Raw genomic sequence first — 23,840 nt, 5'->3', positions numbered from 1 at the left:
AGTGGTTCCATAGAACACATGAAGTTGAAGGGTGGGACATTATGGCCTTACTGGAGGAAGAGGAAACAGAGATGAATCAAAGTGTGGAAAGGAATATACAGGTGTCCTCTGATATTCACCAATGACACATGCAGCAGACAGGTGCAAACAGTGATGTGAGCTCACGTACAACGTGGGAGAAGCATGAACCACACCATCGGCGGGAACCGCCAAAGATGAACAGCCACGTGAAACTGGTACCGGAGGCAGACACACCTAGCGAGGTTACGACACAGGAACCAGCGTCAAGACGCCGTTGGCCTCCAGACTGGATACCTGCCAAGTAGTACTACGTAGTCACCACCTCGCCACGACCCCACCCCACCTCCCTCGCTAGCCTTGCCAAGTCCTTCATATATCAGTGCAATTACCCCAACTTTCCAAGAGGGATTACATGCCAGCGCAATAATACAAAGGTACTCTCATTCCGTCCGACTGTGTGTGTGCTGGCGTTTAAATTCCAATATAACTTTCATCAAAGCAAGTGGACGTCAACAGGACCAGAATTACCCCAGTCGAGGATTTATGGACGAGTAAGACTTCCAGTGAATACTATTTCGAGTGGACGAATGAGTCATTCTTTCAAGTGGGCCACTCACAGAGTAAGTTCCAAGTGGGTTACTGAGCAATTCTTCCCAGTGGGCCACTGAGCAACTCTTTCACGTGGGACACAGACCACCTTTCATGTGGGTTATCAAATAACTGTTCATGGTGGGTCACTAAGTAACTGTTCCAGGATGGTAACTGTAACCTTCAGGTGAATAACAGTGACATTCTTGTACCAATTAGGAACTCTCAAGTGAGCCACCAGGTAACTTTTGCAGGTGGGTCAGGAGGGCCACTGAAGAATTTAGGCGAGTCAGATTCATTCTTTCTGATGACTTCCTAACTCACTCAGATGTGAGTAATTACCAATTTGTAATCATCTAATAAGTAATTATATGGATGTGAAGTTCACACTCATTAGGCGCCCCCATCTTTTGAACCTTCTCTAATGCCACAAAGTTGCTTATACTTTTGCAGTCTAAATGAATTTACGAGTTCATCACTTACTTTATTCCCTTCTTTCCCCACAATGACACTATAAAAGTACTTCTTCAAATCTTTACAAACAAGTTTCTCCCCTAACTTCTTGCTATGGCCTCTGGCTGCTCGATCTGTGTGTGTGTGTGTGTGTGTTTGTGTGAGTGTGTGTGTGTGTGTGTGTGTGTGTGTGTGTGTGTGTGTGTGTGTGTGTGTGTGTGAGGATGTACAGCTAAACGAACTGCCCTTCCCACCACTCTCCTTCCTTCAGTCCATCTACTCACCCACTCTGCATTAAAGATGACACCTTGAACATTCCATTCACACCAAAGTTGGTGTAATTACTTTCTCATCCTCCGGACGGCATTACCTCGCCCGATTCACATCAACATTACATCCCTTCACACGGATCCTACCGGCAAGACTGCATGTTCGTAAGGGAATCCTAAAGTTCGTGTAACTATACATATGAACCAATTACTCTTAACCTGATCTGCCACATATGCAGTGTTCGATATAATGACTTCCGCATGATTTCACCTACGTCCTCATCTATAAATATACTCGGGCCAAAAAGCAGGTATAAACCAAGAGTTCTTATGATATATATTTTTTCCACGCACGGCTATCCGTGTCTAGTAGAGATCGTCTCATTAGCAAGTGACCTCATCATCCATACCTTCTCCGCCTCGACGCCGGCGACTCTCCGCGTCCGCTCCCCGGCCGTCACCCTCCCTGCCTGGCCTCCCCTTCACACGCCACCCTCCGGGATCATCACTGGAGACGCCAGACGCTGGTTATTGACTCCTGCCGAACCTCCGCCTCTGAGACATCCCGGAAGTACCGTACGTCATCCTGAAATTATGGGTTGGTTCACTGGCATATGGTATGTCTCCCATCATTTTTCTACCTGTATAATTCATTCCCCTCCATCTCTCTTCCTAATAAACAAACAATACTCACACGTGTGTGTATATACACATATGTATTTTAATTTTCCTTTCTCCTCCTTTATTCTTCCTTCTCTCCCTGACTCAGTTTCCACCTTCTCTCGCTCTGCGTCTTTCCCTCGTACCCACTCGCCTCCCTCTCCTTCCAAACAGCCTCTTACTTCCCTAACAAGCGCTGTGGTGTACCCATCCAACCCTCGGGTAACAAGGCCATACGTCAAAGCGTCACTCTGGCCTCAGAGCGACAATGTCCGCCATGAAGTGTTGCCGCCACCCGCCTCCCTAAGTTATATAGCCTGAACACAAAATGTTTGCGAGTCACAACACAATATATAAAAAGCTGAAGACCATGCAACACAGGGAAGTGAAGGAAAGACGAGATGAGAGTGGAAAAAGATATGGGCGACCAGCAGAAAAGAAAGAGAGAAACAAGAAAAGTATTTGGGTCATCAGAGAGAACAATGGAGAGATCTGAAATTGAAAAAAAAAAAGAGAAATGAACATAATGAAAGTATTATAAGATAGAATCCGAAGAGGGAGGCTGAGGAACAACGAGAGGAATCAAAAATAAAAAAAAGAAACTTTGGGAGACAAAAGACTGGCATAGAAGGGGCGAAAACATTCAGTAACATAAAAAGAATCCATGAAAAGACAACTTGTGGACTGCAGTGAATCCAGTGTGGAACAACAGTACGTTAACAGTGAGGAACAGCAATGAAAAATAATTGGCCAAAACAGTACTGTAGACAGTTATAATAAAAAAAATACAGGGATTCACTCAATAGTAAAAGAACGTTACAACAGTGAGCCATAATAGCATGACATTGTGAAACAACAATGGAAGATGTCAATAAAGATCAACATTTTGGGATATCAATCAGGAACAAGATACGAGTGATACAAGAATAAGCAAGAAAAGTCAATATTAACGAGGAAGAATTAAAGAAAATATGATACTTTAAAGACAGCAAAACAACTTATATTACGAGAAACAAAGAAATTTCAAACAAATCACCAAACAATCACATCCTACAAACTATCTTCAAAGACAACACCAAAGAAAACGACATCAGTAACAACATTTAACATAAACATATTAAAGAAAACGAAGATAACCTTATCGAAGACTACAACAATAAGGAAATCACAGATAACAACAAAAACACACACTCAATCGACACTGTACCAACATCACTGGACGGAGATAAAACGGTAAGGAAACAGCGAAAACAGACGACAAAACCTATAACGACATCAACAAATAAAACACCGTCGCTGGCGACGTCCATTGGTAATAACAACAACCAAGAACAGGGTTAGTCATCAACAAACAAAACAAGACAAGACTCAGTCACCATAACGACAACAGACGTTCAAAAGAAAAACTAACACACATCGAACAGGGTGGGGAAAAAAAATAGAGAGAGAGAGAGTAGGGGGGTCCGAAACGGCAGTTAACATGACGTACTGCCTGCCAACCTAATTCAGGCTGGCGTGAGTATGTGGCAGAGAGTCGGTAACGACCCCAAGTTCGCCTGGCGTGCCTCCAGCATAATATATGGTCCGGTCTGAATCTACTGCAGTGCTTAGATGGAGAGAGCCACCTTTCAGGATAAATATACGAGTATTGCTTGCGAGGGGCTTGGCCAAGCTGTGGGTAAGTGGGCAGAACGGCACGTGTGTAATATGTCTGTCGGAGTATGACCCCCCCCCCACATCCGCCGGATGATACCTTGCGGATCGCGGCGCTTCAATTTCTAATGTCGGATTTCCAGATCTTTCCAGTGTTGAGAGCTCAAGACATGATAGCGTTCGCTCTGCCTTTGTCAACAACAGCGGTGTACTCTTGGCATAATGGCGAGTCTCCTGGAGTGATGGTGACCCACTCAATGTTCCTGAGACGCAATCGTTTGCTTCTTATACACGTTTCAACTGTCACTGTACTAACGCAAAACAGACATCTTCCGAGTCTCTGCGAGTGAGATGATTAGCAACGCAATCCGAACGACACGGCTTCAAAATCCTTCGGGTTACAACGACAGGAGGAGGTTTGGCAGCAGAGTACATGAGCTGCCATGCGAGACTATGCATTATACTACCGTATGACTGTATTACTGGTCTTTACCGTGAAGAAAGATCGGAGCACAACACGTCAAGCTCAGCAGTCGGGGTTCATGGTTACCCGATGCTCTGATGCACGGTAAGCTTTATACGTTTCAAGCTTACACCACCTGGATGGTTTTCATGTCTCCAGCTAAGTTCCAAAGGAGACGACGACCACTAGTCGCATTATTCTCTTCTGGACTCGTGCCACAAGAAGCTTTTGTCACATGGTAAACCCACACCACCGGCGGATTTCGTGTCTAGTCAGCTGACACCGCTGAGAAAGTACAGCAGACAGTACAGGTAGCATTTCGTAGCGAATATGTGGTGGTCATCACGAGTCATCCTTGGCTACACACACAGTAAAGCTCATTCTTTGGATTCCGTTAAGATTCATGATATCCTCAGCGAGAACTATAATATCTCATATGACTGTCCGTCTCACACAACATCGAGTAGGCCTCAAGTAACTGTTGCCGGTCAAAACTATGATGATACACTGACTCACCTGAGCGTCTGTGACAAATCCCTGATTGGATTTGTTTTGGTTACTTTCAGTCAGTCTGCCTTCCTTCCCCTCAGCTCGAAGCGTTATTGCTGGATATTCGGGCCACGCAATCAAGGCATCAAAGCGCCCGTACCTGCTGAATCAAATAAAATGAAGATTAGTAATACATCATACGACGCGCACACTACCTGACTGCCATATATAATGGAGAGGGATTCGTAATCTAAATATTACTGACCACACGGAGCAACACGCAAAGACCCGAGTGCACAATACACTCTTTCCCAGATGGTTCAAAGGTAATAACACACACACGGGAGATTGTGATGAAATATGGCTGGGGCATTCCGTGGACTCTGTGTGTGTGTGTGTGTGTGTGTGTGTGTGTATGTGTGTGTGTGTGTGTGTGTGTGTGTGTGTGTTTACTTATCTGTACATTACGTGGGTTTATCTTGGTTAACGACCTCTATGAAACACGAGAAATTGAAGACTCTCTTTACTAAGCGCAAGACACCGTATCAATTCATCTTGTCTTCTCCCATACAGCAGGGACACTATGTTTCATCATGATGAGCAAAATACATAATAATTTCGATATTACACTGTTAACGGCGGCTGGGGATCGCCCTTGTGATCCAGCTCTGAGTGGTACATGATGAGTAATTCATGACCAGCTCCTGCTTCAGCTTAGGGGATAGTTAAACATTAAGTCTCGTTAATGAGATACATCTTTTAAGATCTTACCAACATCAGGAGGAAACAGCAAAGATTCACCAAAAATAATTACCCTTTCATGATCACTTTGAGAGAGGAAGCAAACAAATCTTATTCTAATAAACTCTTTCCACCTTGAAAAATTTATCAACCAGAGTAATTAGACGGCAGACTCATGAATAGCGTTCAGGAGACTAATAGGAACCAGGTGGCCAGGATGCCTTCGGCCCCCGCACTCCCTCGCTGTGCACGCGGCCTGTTTTGCATGTCCCCTGCTTATGGCCAGGGACATGGACCTCCCATGCCAATCCCACCCCTGGGGTAACAACCAATGCCACATCAATCTTGGCGCCATTATCCTGTAAAAGCTTGAAAATGTCAAGATCAACATTCACGTGTGTTAATCCTGAGCGACACAAGGATGGATGTCCTGCACGGTCGGCTGTATCCCATGTGGCTGGTGACAGAAGTGTGTGTGTTTTTAAGGGCTTCCCCTGTGTTACCTGGAAAGATCTAATCAGAAAAGCATCGACACATACTTCCTGCATGCTCGCACAACTTCATCCTTCTAAAGTTAAACCGAATGGCCTCGACGACACAGTAAAAAGTTACGTACGGAGAAAAACATCTCAAACTGATCGGCGTTAAGAATGATATGTATCATACGGATGAATCTATTTTGCATTACCTTGATGTTTCTGGCAGAGAGTTCTAATATACATTGTATATTGGGTCAATGAAAAGAACAAAATAGAATCGATCATAAATTCTCTTGCGCTACTGTTGTGGCGGGCAATCATTTTCGAAGAATTGCGTACTGCTCAATACTGTTTCTGGCAGCGTGGTGAGACCATTTACCACAAGGTGGCAGGTATGTCCACGTGTTCACCCAGAAGACCAGTTCCCCCACTCTGCTAATGTGTGGGTCATGCGACGCCGGTAACAATCACCATCCTCGAAATACTCCAGCCTTCCCGAACGCGCTTGTCGAAGAAGTTATCAGAACTCGTCGTCTTTAATAAACATCTACTGGCAACGTTGCTCCTCGGCCTCTAGTAATTTCAGTCAGTGACACAATCTTGAGGTGCGTTTCACCCTATCGTATTTTACAAGTTTTGGAATATGAAAAAAAAAGCCAAGAACTGTGTTAAGTCGGAAAACACGATACGTTATATTACCGGATGCAGAAGACATAGTATGGCTTTCATAATCAAATGATGAGTCTAACTTTGTAATCACTAAGGCCAGACGCCATAAATTTCGGCATGACTAAGTCCCCCGGAGGCTAGGTTCCTTGCTGCCGAGTATTTCATACACTTCAAGAAATACATATGTATTAAACCAACGTAGTCACATTCAGGGATAGTGAACACACACACACACACACACACACACACACACACACACACACACACACACAACCCTGATGACATAACTGGGTACAGTTAATTACCTTTCAGGAGAGAAAGAAAAAACCAGCAATAATCAACGAGAGCCGTATCTCAAAACTGGGATTATTCATGGACAAATAATCATCTGACAACGACTACCAAAATCAAGCGAGGTATATCAAAACTCCTCAATGGTCGTGTCCCAGGCACGCAGTGGACATTTTCAAGTCATATTCTATCACAGAGTTTCCACTGCCTCATCCCCTACGCAGATGTGGTCTGCCTCAGGATTTGCAAGCCAAGACGCGAGGCGAAAAAGAAAAAAAAAAATTCAGGTTACAGACAAGACGGGCAGACACGACTGACTACAAGGAGACCTGCGTGTCCTAATTTGAGGCGAGCGGCTAGGGCATTACCCGGCCTTGATTACGGTCAGCAGACAAACTATGTGGCAAGGCTGGCTGGCTGGACGGCTGGCCGGCAACACATACGGGGAGACCCCCAGCCACACACCCGGGACACTGACACTTAAATTTACGACTAACGCAGACATCGTTAGACTACGTCTGCGTGACGATCGTACCTGCCAACGACACAGGACGTACCATTAAAAACGTGTTATATCTATTCTTAAACCCCAAGGGGAAAAAACGACATTATGACATTATATATCATTATTAAAATTATTTACAACTGCCTTAATTCCCTTTACATGAAATTTCCAAGAAACTCTATTGTTTTGTATGTTTACAGCCAGGTGTAAAAACATCTAGGGATACTGAGAATTTCGCTGTTACTGCAACATATCGTCAGTGATAACGCTGTCATAAATACATCTGTACTGAAATCGTCTTGAACGCGACAATGTGAGAACACGAGAAATTTACGTGTGTTTTTGTTTACCATTCAATTCGTTTTATGGATTATTTTACAAATTTCCTTTTTGCGATTCCATAACGGTGACAACCAGAGACCATAACTAGAAACTAAGCATCAGCGTGATAGATTAGATGTAATAAAGTACCGTCACTGTATTAGAGAGAATGGATGAACCTAAGCGATAAAGCTGTGAATACTGACTGACATCATGCACGAGTCTAAAATCTTGTATGATAACGGAGAATGTTCAAGAGACGGCGCATCACGAATGTATACTACTAAAAGAAAGTAATCACACACCGGTGCATAACTAAAAACTAATAGAAAATGTCTAATTTTTTCACTCTGTATAATGATGTATTTACGACAGATTGAAAATTCCTTTCAAGAAAACCTACCGAGACCCAACAGCGCCTCTATCGCGACCCTGTATCTCCAGTGCCGCCATTCCACAAGGAAGCTTTGATGATGAGCAACACCACGATCCAGTGCACCAGGTAATCCCTCCTCACGAGATGGGAAGGGACCACTACAGACTTCCTCCACACCAGCAGGGAAAGGGACACCAGAGGCTTCCTCCACACCAGCTGGGAAAGGGGAGGCTTCCTCCTCACCAGCTAGGAAAGGGGAGGCTTCCTCCTCACCAGCTGGGAAAGGGAACACCAGAGGCTTCCTCCATACCAACTGGGAAAGGGAACACCAGAGGCTTCCTCCAAATCAACTGGGAAAGGGAACACCAGAGGCTTTCTCCTCACCAGCTGGGAAGGGAACACTAAGAGACTTCCTCCACACCAGCTGGGAAGGGAACACCAGAGGCTTCCTCCTCACCAGCTGGGAAGGGAACACCAGAGACTTCCTCTACACCAGCTGGGAAGGGAACACCAGAGGCTGCCTCCTCACCAGCTGGGAGGGGACCAGAGGCTTCCTCCTCACCAGCTGGGAAGGAACACCAGAGACTTCCTCTACACAAGCTGGGAAGGGAACACCCGAGGCTTCCTCCTCACCAGCTGGGAGGGGAATACAAATCCTAGCGAATAAACCTCTTAACGGGAAGTTGCACAAGAATGCTTCAACGACCGCACACGACCCCTTCCTCTAAACCAGTTGCGTCAATCTTTTCTTTACACTAACTACACAGACCCCATCATCCGGAAAAGTTTCCGCATCAAACCTTCCTGAACTATACACAAACACATCCTTTCTCTCCCGAGCCAATTCAATAAGATATTTTTTCTCTTCCTTTTTTTAGCTGGGATAAAGTTAGATATCAAATACACTACATACATATGTACGTAGTATATATATATATATATATATATATATATATATATATATATATATATATATATATATATATATATATATATATATGGGTATGTCTTAAAGTTAGAGAGAGAGAGAGAGAGAGAGAGAGAGAGAGAGAGAGAGAGAGAGAGAGAGAGAGAGAGAGAGAGAGAGAGAGAAATATACCATATGTTTACAAACAACTCACCAGAGTCAGCTGGCTATTCTGATGGTTCATACAAATCATATTTTCCTTTCTCGCAACGCACTTATTTTCAACTCGAATTTTCTCTCCCATTTTTCCCCCTCTGGCTGGCTTGGGGGGGTTCTAACTGATACATCAAAATAACGATCAGGTCTTTGTGTGTACCCAGTTTCCCTACACAATCCTTCATTGCCTGAAAGCTAGGAACTCATATCCTTTATTCTATTTTGTACTTACGGTTGCCCAGATGACAAGGGCAACTGAATACCCAAATCATGGCCGTCTCTTGTATGTACATATATATATATATATATATATATATATATATATATATATATATATATATATATATATATATATATATATATATATATATTGCTGGACTTCGCCTGCTTCATGTCAAACCGCGAGTGAAAAGTCACCTTTGGTGAGGCTGCATCATCGTCAACTGAAGACAGACAGTCCAGTATCGTCGTAGAACTTCTCGCTTCTGAGGGGTTCATCCAGTCCATGCTACTGAGTCGTGCAGCCATGGGACTGCTGTTGCCCCTGGATGGGATTTGGGTCCTGAGGTAGAGTCCCCAAGGACTCCTGTCACAAAGGGCCTTCCTGGAAAGTTGTGCTCGTGGCAGTTCATGACAGACTCAACGCTCGTCGGCCTCAAGACTCTCTAAGTCAGGCGCTGCTGTATTTACCAACTTGTGCATTCCTCTGTAATTACACCCAACACATTCTTTCAGGCGTATTCTTCCTTGTGTTTACGTGCGTTTTATGTCACGCATAATTTGCTACTAATATCTAGAATAATTTGTTGTTTGAAGAAATTCATACATATTCACGAATGCACCGATTTACTCACGCATTCACCTCGACTCACACTAAAGCACGTACGCCCGTGAACTCGTCTACGCATGACAGATCTTGTCAACCATAAAACTTAGCGAGCATAATAAACTGAAAATACATTACGTTTTATACTTCTTGTGTACACTTCTTGCTCTAATCATTAAGATGAAGTGAACGTATCAGTAGGTGTTAGAGCGGGGGTGAGTGTGGGTGGGGTCCCTGACCTTGGGGTGGGAGATTAAATCAAACACCTGCCGCCATCTATGATGAGGAGGATGACATCCCTGCGAGCACTGCTGTAGTCTCTCTTCACCTTCAGCTCTTAGACCAATATGACCCAACCTGACCTTATTAACAGCCACTCGGAGGCAGCCTCTCCTGACGTCACTGGTCTAGACCAATCACAAGCGTGGACTCTACAAACGTCATTGTCTTCCAACTATTCACATTTATTTCATTCAATTCGTCCCGGGGAAAAATATATAAAGCCAACCAACTAGCCGCACACGCAGGGCATTATTCTGGAAGAGCGGACGTTATTAACATTATTTAACCTGTAATTTGGTGGTGTGTAGATAGTTAGCGGCGGGTCAGGTGACGTGCTGGACTCATGATGAGCCTGGAGTTTGTTCCAACCAGTTGTTGTGGTTCAGAGACGGCCCGCCCGCCCGCCTCACACCACCGCCATGCCTCACCACCCATGGCCTCAGCCGTCACTCACGCGTCTCTTCAATCTTAGTACAACCAGATAATAATACACACACGACTACAGTGGAAGACTGGTTAACTCCATGAAGCCACATGACAGACCTTCTTCACAGGAACACCGTTAATACCGGTGGTCTAAAGATGGAGAACTCTACCTCAAAAGGTTCGCCTCATTAAACATACGCTGCCCATGTGAGGAACAGGTGACAGAGTTGGGGCATCGTGTCAGCGACACAGGAGGTGTGTCATGTGTCTGGAAGGGTTGCCTTAAGACACCTTAACAAACTCAGGTTGTCTTTTTGTTTGGAAGTTTCTTTCTACCTACCCGATAATGTTAGTGCCTTTACCGGTATTTTTTTTTTACAACTTGGAGATTCGGTTTTCTTCCTGTGCCTGGCAAGTCACTTCACACTGTCTCCATAAGATCCACGGTAAGCCATCTCTTCACCTGATCCGTCGAGTGAAACGATGTACCGTAAACACAATGATATCACTGGGTCGTAAAGTATTCTGGAATTTCTTCAAAACGTACCTTCAACATCTCCTCTGCTGTTGACCTTTTCCCTGTAAACTCTGTTAATCTTAATATAGAGAAGCTGTCTGGGGTTTTAATGGGGGTCTGAGCCTAATATTTGGGGTCGCCCTTATACTCCACAAAATCACAAAAATTCGTAACCAAACCTGTATAATGTATTGTATCATAGTGCCCCTATTTTGCCAGTTAACCACCCATATATATATATATATATATATATATATATATATATATATATATATATATATATATATATATATATATATATATATATATTTTATTCATTTGATTCATTGGCAGGGTCCCTATACAGCCTGGGTTCAAGGCCTGAGCCAAGGCGGCCTTCGCGTTAATCCGGTACTGCTGAGGCCATGGGTGGTGAGGCATGACGATGGTGTAAGGCGGGTGGGTGGGTGGGCGGGCCGTCTCTGAACCACAACAACTGGTTGGAACAAACTCCAGGCTCATCATGAGTCCAGCACGTCACCTGACCCGCCGCTAACTATCTACACACCACCAAATTACAGGTTAAATAATGTTAATAACGTCCGCTCTTCCAGAATAATGCCCTGCGTGTGCGGCTATTTCTTTGGCCTTATATATTTACCTGGGGACGAATTTAATGACACAAATAGGAATGGTTAGTGGAGAATGACGTTTGTAGAGTCCAGGCTTGTGATTGGTCTGGACCAGTGACGTCAGGAGAGGCTGCCTCCGAGTGGCTATTAATAAGGTCAGGTTAGGTCATATTGGTCTAAGAGCTGAAGGTGAGGGAGAGACTACAGCAGTGCTCGCAGGGATGTCATCCTCCTCATCAAAGATGGCGGTTGATGTTTGATCTTATCGACACCCCCACACCCCCAGGTCAAGAGCCTCATCCACACACACCCAACACCAACTGATACGTTCATCTTAATGACGTAGCAGCTTCAACAAGACGGTACTGTCCATAGGCGTGATGGCCAGGCGTTTGACCTTAACCTTACGTGTTAGGTCAAAGTCCGTGCCATCATACCAAGGGGTTGTACCGTCATGCTCAAGGTTCATCTCACCGTGATTAAGGGGTTAAAAAAAAGAAATAAACAGTAGCCCATTTGCGTTTAAAGGATAAAACTAAATTCTCTATACGAGAAACTATCTGCATTTAAATTACACGGCATACGCATGGTTCAGTATCCACAGATGTACATGGGAAAAATAAGCACAAAAATATTTGAGAACAAAATATACGTGCATCTGTATGACAGATTTTGTAAGTGGATGGATGGTCATCAGTGTCAAAACAAGCAGGAATAATACCCACTGCTGTGGCGAGAGTCAGGTCTCACCTCACGGGGATCAATGAAACGCTTTCATTCTTTGATCCGCCAATCATTTCTTGTTCTTTTTTATATTGGAATGAAAGCCTGTATGGCAAACTCGATTAGTGCGCTTAGCGCTTACTTTTTGTAAGGAAATCGTTAGAGAGACGGAGGCAGTATGATGAATCACTTTAGCACAATCACGAATACTGTGGTACCAGTGTTTCCCATAAGCAGGAGTGAACACTCCACCTCACACCCGTCGAGAGAATGGTTCATTCTTACGTATCTCCACCTACAGTAACAGCATGCATAAGAACTGACCAGTCCGCTACAAATATTCTATCTCCGCTTTTCTGGGTACACTGAAACTCTCCATACAGATATTTACCTTCGTGTAGAGGCAGTTCATCTTTTATTACATAATTTCAAACTGTTTTCCTCATCTTCTCATAACTGACGTATGTCAGTTTAAATGGTATACTGATTTGTGTCGTGCGTTTGTGCACTTGTGTGAGGCTTCCAGGTATAAACATCAGTTCTTTACGGGTGTTGTTTACTTGGTCTTCTTCCACGGCGTCCGTGAGAGGCCCCGTTTTCTTTGTCCCTGTTTCTTGCTGTTCTTCATCTGAATATTTTTAATTCTCAACCCCAAGCCCCTGCACGCACGTGTGCCTGGGTTCCGGCATGCGTGCGGAGCATCGACGTGCATGTTAGTGGAAATTTCACGGGGGGGTAATGCAAGAGGTTTACTGTTGATAAACAGCGGGCCGGTCGGCCGGCGACGCGCCCATCTAATTCACTGAGGATTTCTCCCAGCACGCACGGGCCTCCTCCAACCAGGTTCAACCCAATCTCTACACCTCTGTTTTAGTCTGGATATAAAAAAAAGCCCTTCATCTACCTACCTACTTATCTATCACACACACACACATATATACAGTTCCACAGCATCATGATAGTTTAGCTTGCTATATAAAGCCTAACATAATAATTATGAAAATTGTGCGCTAAAATTACGACAGTCAAGTTATAGCAACAATACTATTACAATTAACGCTGGAAATAGCTTCATTACGTGTCGTAAATGCATCTAAAAATAAATGCACGTTATATATTCTCAAAGATCAGAATTATATTTAGCGCTTGAGTATCTTCCCAACCACAGCCCTCGTCGAGATGATTTTCACGAGGGGCAAGTGCTGTGTGTTCCCACCAGAGTAATTTCGCTAGCTCTTCTCACTAATAACACCATGAACAACATTTCCAACTGTCGTATGAACCCCAGCCACAAAGATGGTATCCTATTGAAGGGAGGGAGGATGGATGACCTGGGAAAGGGCCTGTGTACCCCTCTCCCCTTCTCCAAGTAAGGGTCTGGAAGCTGTATCCTGGACCGAACGATAGTGGCCACTCCCGGCGCCGCTGGCAAATTCAAAAAAAGCTAATTGTACAAACGTTATCAAATTTAACCAAATTCATTTAAGCTCGGCTAAACTTTGACTAAGTACCGTTGGATTTAGTTAACTTTGCTCGAGCAATTTTAAATGAATAACAAGGTGCACGAAATTCCACAGGCAGAAGCCACTCTGCCGCTACCCTGCGTCAGGTTGGGTGAGATGGTTCCCGAGGAGTTAAGACAGCCGCTGATGACGGTGGAAATTCTTCACTGCAGCTGCGGAGGAGAGCACGCGAGGCGCGCTACCATCGGTACTGCAGCAGTGCCGGCATCCCTCAGCAGCGGACGAAACCTTCGTCCGAGAGACTCACCTCCCTGGCTTCACCTGGCCACCTACTGGAACCTAATCACCGCCGCGTGACACAGTTACATGATGTAATGATAACGTCCGAAACATTATAGTTTCTCGTCCTTATGGTTTTAACGTCATAGTTGCAGACGGAAAGTCACAGACCTCAACAGAATCAAGTCCCAGAGAGAGAATGAGTTTTACAGTAGCATAAATTCCCTCGCTGACTTTATCGGTTTTTTTTTTTCTAAATCTTCAGCCACTGATGAAGTAATGAGGCCATTCATCATCTTTAATTACAACTTACAAAACCAGTAGGACCCGTAAGGAGGAAAGGAGGAGGTGATCACTGAGCCGAGGGTGACTTGCTTGTGCTCGTTCCCCCATCTCAAGGCGTCCCCATACAGCTCGCTGGTCATGTTCACTAACTTGCGTGCAGTACTGCAGCTCCCCAGCGGAGCCGACCACGACACTGACAACCAACAACAGCCAACTCCTTTAGAATGCTGACTGAACTCAGTGCGACTCACCCTCAACGGCATGAAAATGCATTACAACTTTCATCTCTTACTGAAGATTTCCTTCTACCTTACGGGGCCTGTGACACCCGATTCCTGCAGCTGTCCTAACCTCCTTCCATCATGTGGAGCCAGTAACCCCAACTCTTCCAACCGGGCCAACACGTCGAGGGCAAGTTCCGCTGCATGCTGCTACACACGCTTCCTTGCACTTCTACCGAAGTTCCTTTCATATCATGACGTGACCTCCGAATCTTGCCTCACGAAGCGGGGTGGAGCACACGGCCGATACCAGACAGATCACGTACAGGATCAAGAAACCTCACTTCTTGGGGGATGGAGACGTAGTAAGACAGCAGACCGTGAGATGATGCCACGGAAAAATGAAGGATGTAAAAAAAAAAGGGGGGGGATTTAAAGCATTATGTGTGGGCTGTTTTGGCAGTTTCTGGGCTTCGGCTTCTAGCTACCACACCCTTCCTCACCACCACACCCTTCCTGGCCAACACAACCTCACTCACCACCATCACGTTCCTCCCTCCCTGGCCACCATAATCTTCCTCAACACCATCACTCCCTCCCTCCCTGGCCACCATAATCTTCCTCAACACCATCACTCCCTCCCTCCCAGGCCACCACTGCCTGAATGGCGGACGGAATTGTTCAGTGGTACAAGAAGGCCTAATAATAGTTCAATATGAACCTGGGGAGGGCGTCGTGCTACCACAGCTCTTTTCTCAGAAGCTGTATCATACTGGGATTCTACACAACCAGTCCACCTACTCTGGGTTCGAATTGATCCGAGAAGCCGGCTCACAGCCAGCCCAGCTGTTCATCCGACCCTTTGGAAATGGTCTCTGTAAGCTGTATGTTTGTGTGCGTAGGGGGGGGGGGTATCCTAAGAGAGTCAAACTCCCTCCCCGAGCAGTACAAATGGGTAATTACTCAGTAAAACAAACAGTCTGCAGCTGATGATTTCATTACATGAGAGAGAAATGACCTGACGTTGATTGTGAACTCAAAAGAGTTGCCTTCAGCTCCACTGGGCCATGGAGGAGTCTAATGAACATCATATTTTATGACAGTTTCATGTGGGAACTTCCCAGTACAAACACGGGTAATTCTATTTACTTTACAACATGCTATTACCTAGTCTCTTATTACCACGAGGATTAACTTGAGCAAGAATTTTAGAAACATCAACTCACAATGTCTTACAAACGATAATGTGTTCACTGTAAAAAATATATATATGAACAGAACACAAGTTGTTGTGTCAGTGTCTTCTTTTTTCAGATGGAATAAAGAAAATCATAAGACAGATTACTGTAGGAAAGAAACGAGCATATATGAAGGCAGGAGAGAATACACTAAGCAAGAGCAGGACAATGTGCACCGAGAAAAGGAAGGAAAATGTACACTATGAAAGGGTATGACGATGTATATTAAGCAAGGGCAGGATGAACACTAAGAAAGGCCAAGACAATGTTTACTAAGCAATGACGAGACAATGTACACTACGAAAGGGTATGACAATGTACACTGAGCAAGGGCAGGACTTGAACACTAAGAAAGGCCGAGACAACTACACTAAGCAAGGGCAGGAAAATGAACACTAAGCAAAAACAGGACGATGAACACTTACCAAAGACGGGACAATGCCTTTGAAATGACGTTCGCTCGGCCGCCAAATTGACAGCGTGACCTTGACCCCACACCGTCCGTCAAAAGACTACCACATCCAGGGCAAGTCAACTTCAGCCTCTGTAACAAAGATGAATTTTCTAACATTATCCTTTAATGGATCACTACGCTGTCGTACACAGACACTGACAGCCAGAGAGACTGGCAGATGAGGCATCAAGGTCTGCCGGCTTCATGATGGTTTGTGTAACACTATATAATTACGTATCATTACATATAATCATATCTAATTATGGACGATATCAAGATGATGAAACGGAAGCATCTGCTTCCACAACACTAGCAGTTTTTCCCTTACGTAAACAAAACAAAACCTATAAAACCGCAAAAAGTATTTGATCTAAATATGAATGAAATCTGATATGAGACAGCTACAAAAAGGATTTACGTAGGATCCTATGGAACGCCAAGGAACAAAGAACGTTTCATATATCGTGATCTCCATGGTTCCAAAAATGTCACACATACGTCACAAAGCAAACTGGGATCTAAATCTGGTAAGCTAAGCATATTAGGTAAAACTGCACCAAGATGTACAGTCACTCGCTTCACGTCTCTAGTTAAACCCAGACCAATGAGCCAACGTCTCCATTCCTCCATTTCAACCTGCTGTTTTCGCTAGCCCAGCTGTGTATTTGCTCAGCCAATAGGTTTTCATTTTTCTTTTTCATACACGTCTTTTGAGGTTAAACAAGCAGTTCTCAGCTAACTGAGAACGAGATGTTATGGACAGTATTTTACTGTCGAACCGTCAGCAATGTCGGTACATACTGTGCTGCATGCATCACAACGCTTTACTGAATACGGCCGATACTGTAGCATTAACTATAGATTAAATAATATAATCGTTCTGTATAGACATATTAGCCATTCTGGACGACTGATGATTCCTCATCACGACGGTGCCACTCTTGAGCACGACGATACGACCCTTGGATATGACGGCCCGGCCTTTGACCTGGGACATAATCAGGCTATGACTCACGCCATCATACCACGGGCAGGTCCTTCGTACTCCCAAAGTAAAGGCTGCAGCACCTGAGGGACACCGCAACTTACACCACGTTTGTTCCTCCCGCCCATCGCATTTGCTTTCTTTCGTCTGCTCGTGATTCCGTGTCTCCAAGTGTCCTCCCTAAGACATTCGTAATATTCCTCACTCACATGCTTCTGGAGCAGTACAAAGGGTTCCACTCGGCTACGCTAACATCCAGAACGATACAGGCTATGTTCCGGGTATTACTCTTGTTGTCCTGGGCACGTGGCAGTGTAAGGGACGCCGCTGGCCAGACAACACTGAGCTGCAGCAAGACGGAAGGCTCCGCACTGAGATCCATACACCACCCTTTGATACCTTCTGTAATACATATACCCACAGCAGTTACTGATACCTGCTGCAGATACTGATATTTACTGCTGCGCTGACTGGTACCTGCTGCAGATGTCGCCATCGAATGCAATCACTGATACCTGCTGCAGACACTGAAACCTGCTGCACTCATAGGTACCTATTGCAGTTACTATCTAGAGACCATTATCATACACTCCTGTCAACAGTAACTTATATTCGTCTAACACCTTACTAACAAGTGCGGCAGTTGCGTATTCACTTCCTTCCTTCACCCACATATCTTCGAGATCTCACATAATTCAAGAATTAATTAATCATGGTTTGATCAGCTGGATGATCCAAGGACAAAACATCTGTGTAATTATGTTGGTACGTGTGTATTGTTCGTCTGCCGCTCATTAACGTAACTGGCTGAATGAATGTGTTCTTGGCCGCCCACACAGCTTCCTGAATAGTGGTGTGGGGTAGAGATGAAGGAAAGCCAGTGAAGGGTGGGGATGAAAGGAGAGCAGTGTAGGAAGGGGGGGGTGAGGGAACAGCAACCTGAGGTAGGGTGAGGTGATGGGCAATGTAGGGTGCAAAGAGGGAAGAGGCACTGTGGATTCAGACGAGAGAAATTGTGGAACGGAATGAGAGGATAGTATGGGAATACATGCGCGGGGAAGAGGCAGTGAAGGGTGGGGTTGGGGGTGTAGCACAACAGCTGGGATTGGTGACACTGGCTCTGAGGTTATTATCAGCTGTGTATGATGTGTGCTGCTGCCACACACGCCATGCCAAGTCTCCTCACTCTTCTTCACAGTGGTTTACACTCACACTGTCACCGAGGCCTCACTTACTTATGCATTCCTTTATGCTGCCAGACTTTCATCTTTTATGAACTCTGGCGTTTAATTCATCTTCATTCAGATATGTGGTCACTTTAACAACGCAACACTCACATGCAACTTATTGTCTTCATCAAATCAACTTACCACCAGGATAAACTGGGTTACTAACACATCAACACAGCCAGATCGGAAGGACACATAACAACAAAAAGAGATACCAGAAGCACGACAAGAGTATCAAGAAAGAAGTTACAAACAAGGGTACAGAGAAGCAAGACCGCCAACAAATAAGGCCTGAAGAAGCTACAAGCTGTCAAATGTGGTAATGACTACTGACCCGTCGGTTGTTGAGTTCATGGGTGAGGCACTGTGGCTCAAAGGTTGTCATGACCTGTCATCAGCAGTACTGTTCCTGGTCGCGCTCCTCCGAACAGAAGTGTAGTCAAAAGGCTCCACTCATGCCTTATCAATACTGCGGTTACTAATCATATCTTCAGACGAAATGCCACACAGGAAGATGATCAAAGATTGGGATGTGGACAGTTGTGTTGTCACTAATCACACCTGTGTGAGGGAGCGGATGATAACTTGGCATCACTACTCCGCTACTGGTGACACCTTCACACAACCAACACTTATGGTTAGACCCTATGTTGTCTTCACACTCTAAGGACCTTCATATCTCCCTTCTTAACCATAATCCTCCTTATCAGGTTCCTTCCCTAGCTTCCATACTACTTTTTCACATCCTTTTATTATCTGTTCCTTCTACATGTTTTCCCTCATTCTACCATCACTTTTCACCCCATCCAAACATTCTTCAAATATTCTCCCACTTTCGCTTCATTCTTTTATTTCCTGTCGTACATGCTTCCTCCTCTACCCAAGCTTGCTGCACAATTCCTTATATCATCTCTGCCACTCTCCTCCTCCCCTGTACCGTCATGATCGGACAGGAGCAATAAATCTTATGACCTGACAAGCTCTGCATCACGGCGGAGCACCAGTGAGGCTGGGGTGACCCTGTGGTATAGTGAGGAGAGAACACGACCCCCGGCAGCCGAGTGACAGCTGGCTGCCCACGGGTCATACTCACCTTGACACGCCCGAGCATCAGATGCTTAGCCACCACCACCTATGCTGGAATGCGCCCATCTGTCTCCTGTCATGTCGCTGTCATGTGGGGTTAAATGAACCGCTGCGGACACCAGGGTGAGACATGATGGCCCCCAAGAATCTGCTCGCACGAGGATCAGATCACGGATGAACACGATCTGTGCGCGTCGGATCCTCGACATACACAAGATGAACAGGTTACCTAAGCAATTAGCAAAAACTGTGAGGTGTGTCCCTGGTGCATGGGGCGTCCAGGTTCATCCTACCTTCTCTCCCCACCCTCAACTACCTCTCTCTCTCTCCCTCTACTCTAAACCCACCCTCCGCTGTTCCGGGTCCCTCTCCTCTATCCCTTCTCCCTAGTGTGTCTACCATAGTGCCTCTCTATCCACCGTCCTGGGCCACATATCCATCACGTCACCTTGCCGGCCCCGACACTCAGTATTCCAGACGGCCGCTCCCTCCATCCTTCTTGCTCTGGTCCCTGCCTATATAACGTCCCCCCTACCGCCGCCATGCTTCATTACCTCACTTCTACATGTCATTTTCGAAGCTTTTTGACTTTATTATTTGCTTCGTCAACTTATTTACTTTCATTCATTATTATTCATAACTCTTATCATATGCTAATCACTTCATACTCATATTTTTCTCCCTCAGCCTTGTATAACCCTCTGACTGCCTCCACTTGGTAGGTACTTCCTCTCTTATCTCTCTATTACCTCCCAGTAATTATTGTTTTTATTCTTATTGCCATCAATTTTACAACTACAAAATGACTTAAAAGATTTGGCTGAGAGAGAGAGAGAGAGAGAGAGAGAGAGAGAGAGAGAGAGAGAGAGAGAGAGAGAGAGAGAGAGAGAGAGAGAGAGAGTCGGGGTACAGTTAGTGCTAATGTTCTGGCAGAAGTCAGCGAGGCGGAGTAACCACTCTGTAACCCTTCCAAAATGGGACATATCAAGCCGTGTGTGTGTGTGTGTGTGTGTGTGTGTGTGTGTGTGTAAACTGACAAATTCAGATATGCGAAACGGTTGTTGGTATACAGAATGTAGGCTCTCATTTCTTTCATTATATAAGCATATTTCTAATTATGTGACTCGTAAAAAAGGTTTACATTATCTTTTGAGCGAGACTGGAGTCATGCTGTAAGAAAAATACTAGGCTGTGGCAAGGCACACTTCCTGTTAAGGGCAGGTCTGCCCCGACAGTATAAGCACAAAAATTGTGGCGTCAGTGTAGAGCTATTTCGTGGCAACATGAAAAGTTGCAGCAGTCAGGTCAACAGTAGTGGTGGCGACCTGGAAAAAAACGGGGAACAACAGCTGCAGGCTTCTACTGCCACGTTAAAGCCAACGACCACTGACGTCACATCAACAAGATATCTGGGCAGTGAACGACGGCTGATGCGGAGCAACAACCAGCAGCAACCGCGTTCACAATCTGTGCAACCGCGTTCACAATCTGTAACTTTACACAGGTGGTCTGGTGATATATTGGATCCAACAAACTAGACTTTACCTTATCAGTGTCGCAGACTGTAAAAAAAAAAAAAAAATCGCTTAAGAACTTTTCGCTAAAGTTGGGCCCGTTACCCCCATCCTTCCCCCTCTACCTTCCCCATTCCCCCAACGCCAACAAACACACACACACACACATTCCTCCCCTCACTCCCGAGCCCGCGCTAATGCAAACTCCTCCATCCATGCACGCGGCGCATGCTAGGGTATTCACAAACGCTCGGTGTTTGATCCTTCACCAGTGTATATTCATGTGTCACACTTCTCGCCCCCGTGCGCTACCACAAGTTACATTTGTTAACTTACTTGGCAAGGGAAGGGACCACTGAGCCATGCCCCACTACACAAGTCACCTCGTCTACCCAGTGACATTGTTTCATAACCATAACTTTTTTTCGTTTTAAACAAATATCAACAAGATACAACTGTAAGAAAGCTATTGACAAACCAGTAGCATTGTTTCATAACTTTTTGCAGTTAAACATATATAAATGACAAGATGCAATTTGGCGGTCAAATTTAAATAATATTTTAGCGGCCTAACATAATCTGAAAACCCCAACATTCGCATACTTCTTACATATCGAAATGACGTTTCCTCGGCCTATTTCGACAAGTCCAGGGGCTTTTCGATTTTTTTTTTTCATGATACGAATAATTCTCTCGTTAGAAAAAAATATATATTTATTTTCATTTCTGTGGTTACATTTCTAATTCACATAAAAAAACTGCATCAAATGCGAAAAGCCCTCTGACTTGGCGAAATGAATCGAAAAAGTAGCTTCTGAAAAACGCGCTATTTATGTCTTTTACAGTGCTATAACTGAAGGTAAATCAATGTCCTAATGATGGTCTTTCATATACGCTATAAAAATAAGTACTTATGACACCCTGATTTGTACATTGTGGATTCATGATGTTTTACCGTATGCTCGCTGACCTTATTCTTTGGATTCCAACATTGGCTTGCATATATGAAGCAACTGCATTGGTGTGATCGTTTTGCAGGCCCAACAATTTCTAATCAAGTCTTTTATCCATCTTCACTCCATCCCAATTTATTCAGTTCCTCTTCAATCGCGTACCAATACAAGTGGGTATCCATCGTTCTCTGCTTATCGTTTACTGTCAAATAACAAGAATTCTGTTGGCTATGTGTCAAGGGAATATCCAAATGAACAGTTACGAAAATGTCATCAAAAATAAAGCTGATTCTTTCATTCGCGAAAAAAATGTGCCAAATTAGGATAAAATAATTTCGATATTGTCTGATTTTTTCATTTAAATGTAAACATAGGCCTATCATCAGGATAACATTTTCAGTCGTAACCGAAAAAAAATCGATATTTTTATAGAAAAAAAATCTTTAGTGAACACTAACGTTGGGCCCTGCGAGTGCGAATGATTAAACAGCGTGTAATGAGCGTCAACTCGCCCTGCTGACCTCTCGGAGTTGTTTTACGATTCTCTTCATTCGACAGGCTCCTATTTTCGACCTTTTGCTTCCTATATCCAAAGGAGCTCAAGGAATCATTAATTTCTATCTAAATAAAATAATGTAGTCTAAGTATGCAATTACACCAGAGTTTGCATCTGACATATGCCTCATTACTGTTTACCAACTTTAATCCAGTACATATTTATTGTCAGTCCAAGTTACAACAATACATACGAAATTATCAAACTTCATCTATCCTATATCCTAGTCAGGAGCACACGCGTACATGTTTAGAAAATTCCGGTTCAAATTCGAATCGCCTTCTAAAACATTATCTATGCATATAATGCTAAAAACAAGAATTTCAGTTTTAAAAATTGGTCATTTCCTCATCAATCTATAATATGAAACATCTCTTTCCTCCCTGGAAAAATAAATAAAGTAGACGTTTTCTATTACTAGTTAGGTCAAAACTAAACGGTGCGGGTTTTATCTAGATAAAGTTCGAGCACCACAATACTGACATATCTCTGGACGATCGTATAAAAAACAATGGAATTTTTCATTTCTGTTCATAACTGTAAGGCTTTGAAATAACATAAATACAAAAGCATAATGAACGAAATCGAGGAATAAAATCTGAATCGTGTGCTCCTTAAAACATACAGAAACCGCACATATTACCTGGCTATTATTGATAAAAACGACTCACGAAAATTCTCCCCTGCATTGTAAAGTTTTACTTATCCATTTTTTTTTTTTTTTTCGCATAAGTACTTACCCTTGTAATTTGTCTCTGTACGGTACTGTCCTTTAGAGGGAGTTTGTTTACCTCGCATTCAATCTGTCTTAAGACGTCTAAGGTCATAACAGAATTCTTAACCTGGCAAGTTGGTAATATTTCACAAGACGGACACGCATTTTCTAGGATTATGATCCGTTTTCTACTCTTATGGAATCCTTGTTGCCAATGTAACGAGTGATTTTAGGGAGTGGAATTTCCCCTTTTCGTTCTTTAAAATCGATCTTTCTGTATGAGTCAAAGATCAGAGGTAGCGTTATGAAGGAGAGGGAAAACGTAGAGGTTATACATTCACTCCACATGGTTCATTTAATGTGGAAGGTAAAATGT

The 23,840-nt window shown here is 44.1% G+C and overlaps 1 protein-coding gene across 1 annotated transcript; it reads right to left on the bottom strand.

The window, feature by feature from the left end:
• Positions 1 to 1,789: 1,789 nt before the first annotated feature.
• LOC139757982 (uncharacterized) lies at positions 1,790 to 16,901 on the bottom strand. Its single transcript, XM_071678919.1, has 4 exons — positions 16,845 to 16,901; positions 16,398 to 16,516; positions 4,624 to 4,756; positions 1,790 to 1,917 (listed from the first exon to the last, which is right to left on the bottom strand). The coding sequence occupies exons 1-4, from the start codon at positions 16,899 to 16,901 to the stop codon at positions 1,837 to 1,839; spliced, it is 390 nt and encodes a 129-aa protein (XP_071535020.1). The 3' UTR covers positions 1,790 to 1,836.
• Between the last annotated feature and the right edge of the window lie 6,939 nt (positions 16,902 to 23,840).

This window comes from Panulirus ornatus, chromosome 29, assembly GCF_036320965.1.
Source record: "Panulirus ornatus isolate Po-2019 chromosome 29, ASM3632096v1, whole genome shotgun sequence".
In the NCBI taxonomy this organism is placed as follows: Eukaryota; Metazoa; Arthropoda; class Malacostraca; order Decapoda; family Palinuridae; genus Panulirus; species Panulirus ornatus.
This window is presented reverse-complemented; position numbering and strand designations above follow the sequence as displayed.

Coding starts and splice junctions, on each gene's coding strand:
- LOC139757982 (XM_071678919.1), bottom strand. CDS start 16,901: ATGGAGATCACGATATATGAAACGTTCTTTGTTCCTTGGCGTTCCATA. Junction 16,517..16,844: donor GGCGTTCCATAGGATCCTAC/GTAAATCCTTTT, acceptor TCTTTGTTACAG/AGGCTGAAGTTGACTTGCCC. Junction 1,918..4,623: donor GATTTGTCACAGACGCTCAG/GTGAGTCAGTGT, acceptor CCATAATTTCAG/GATGACGTACGGTACTTCCG.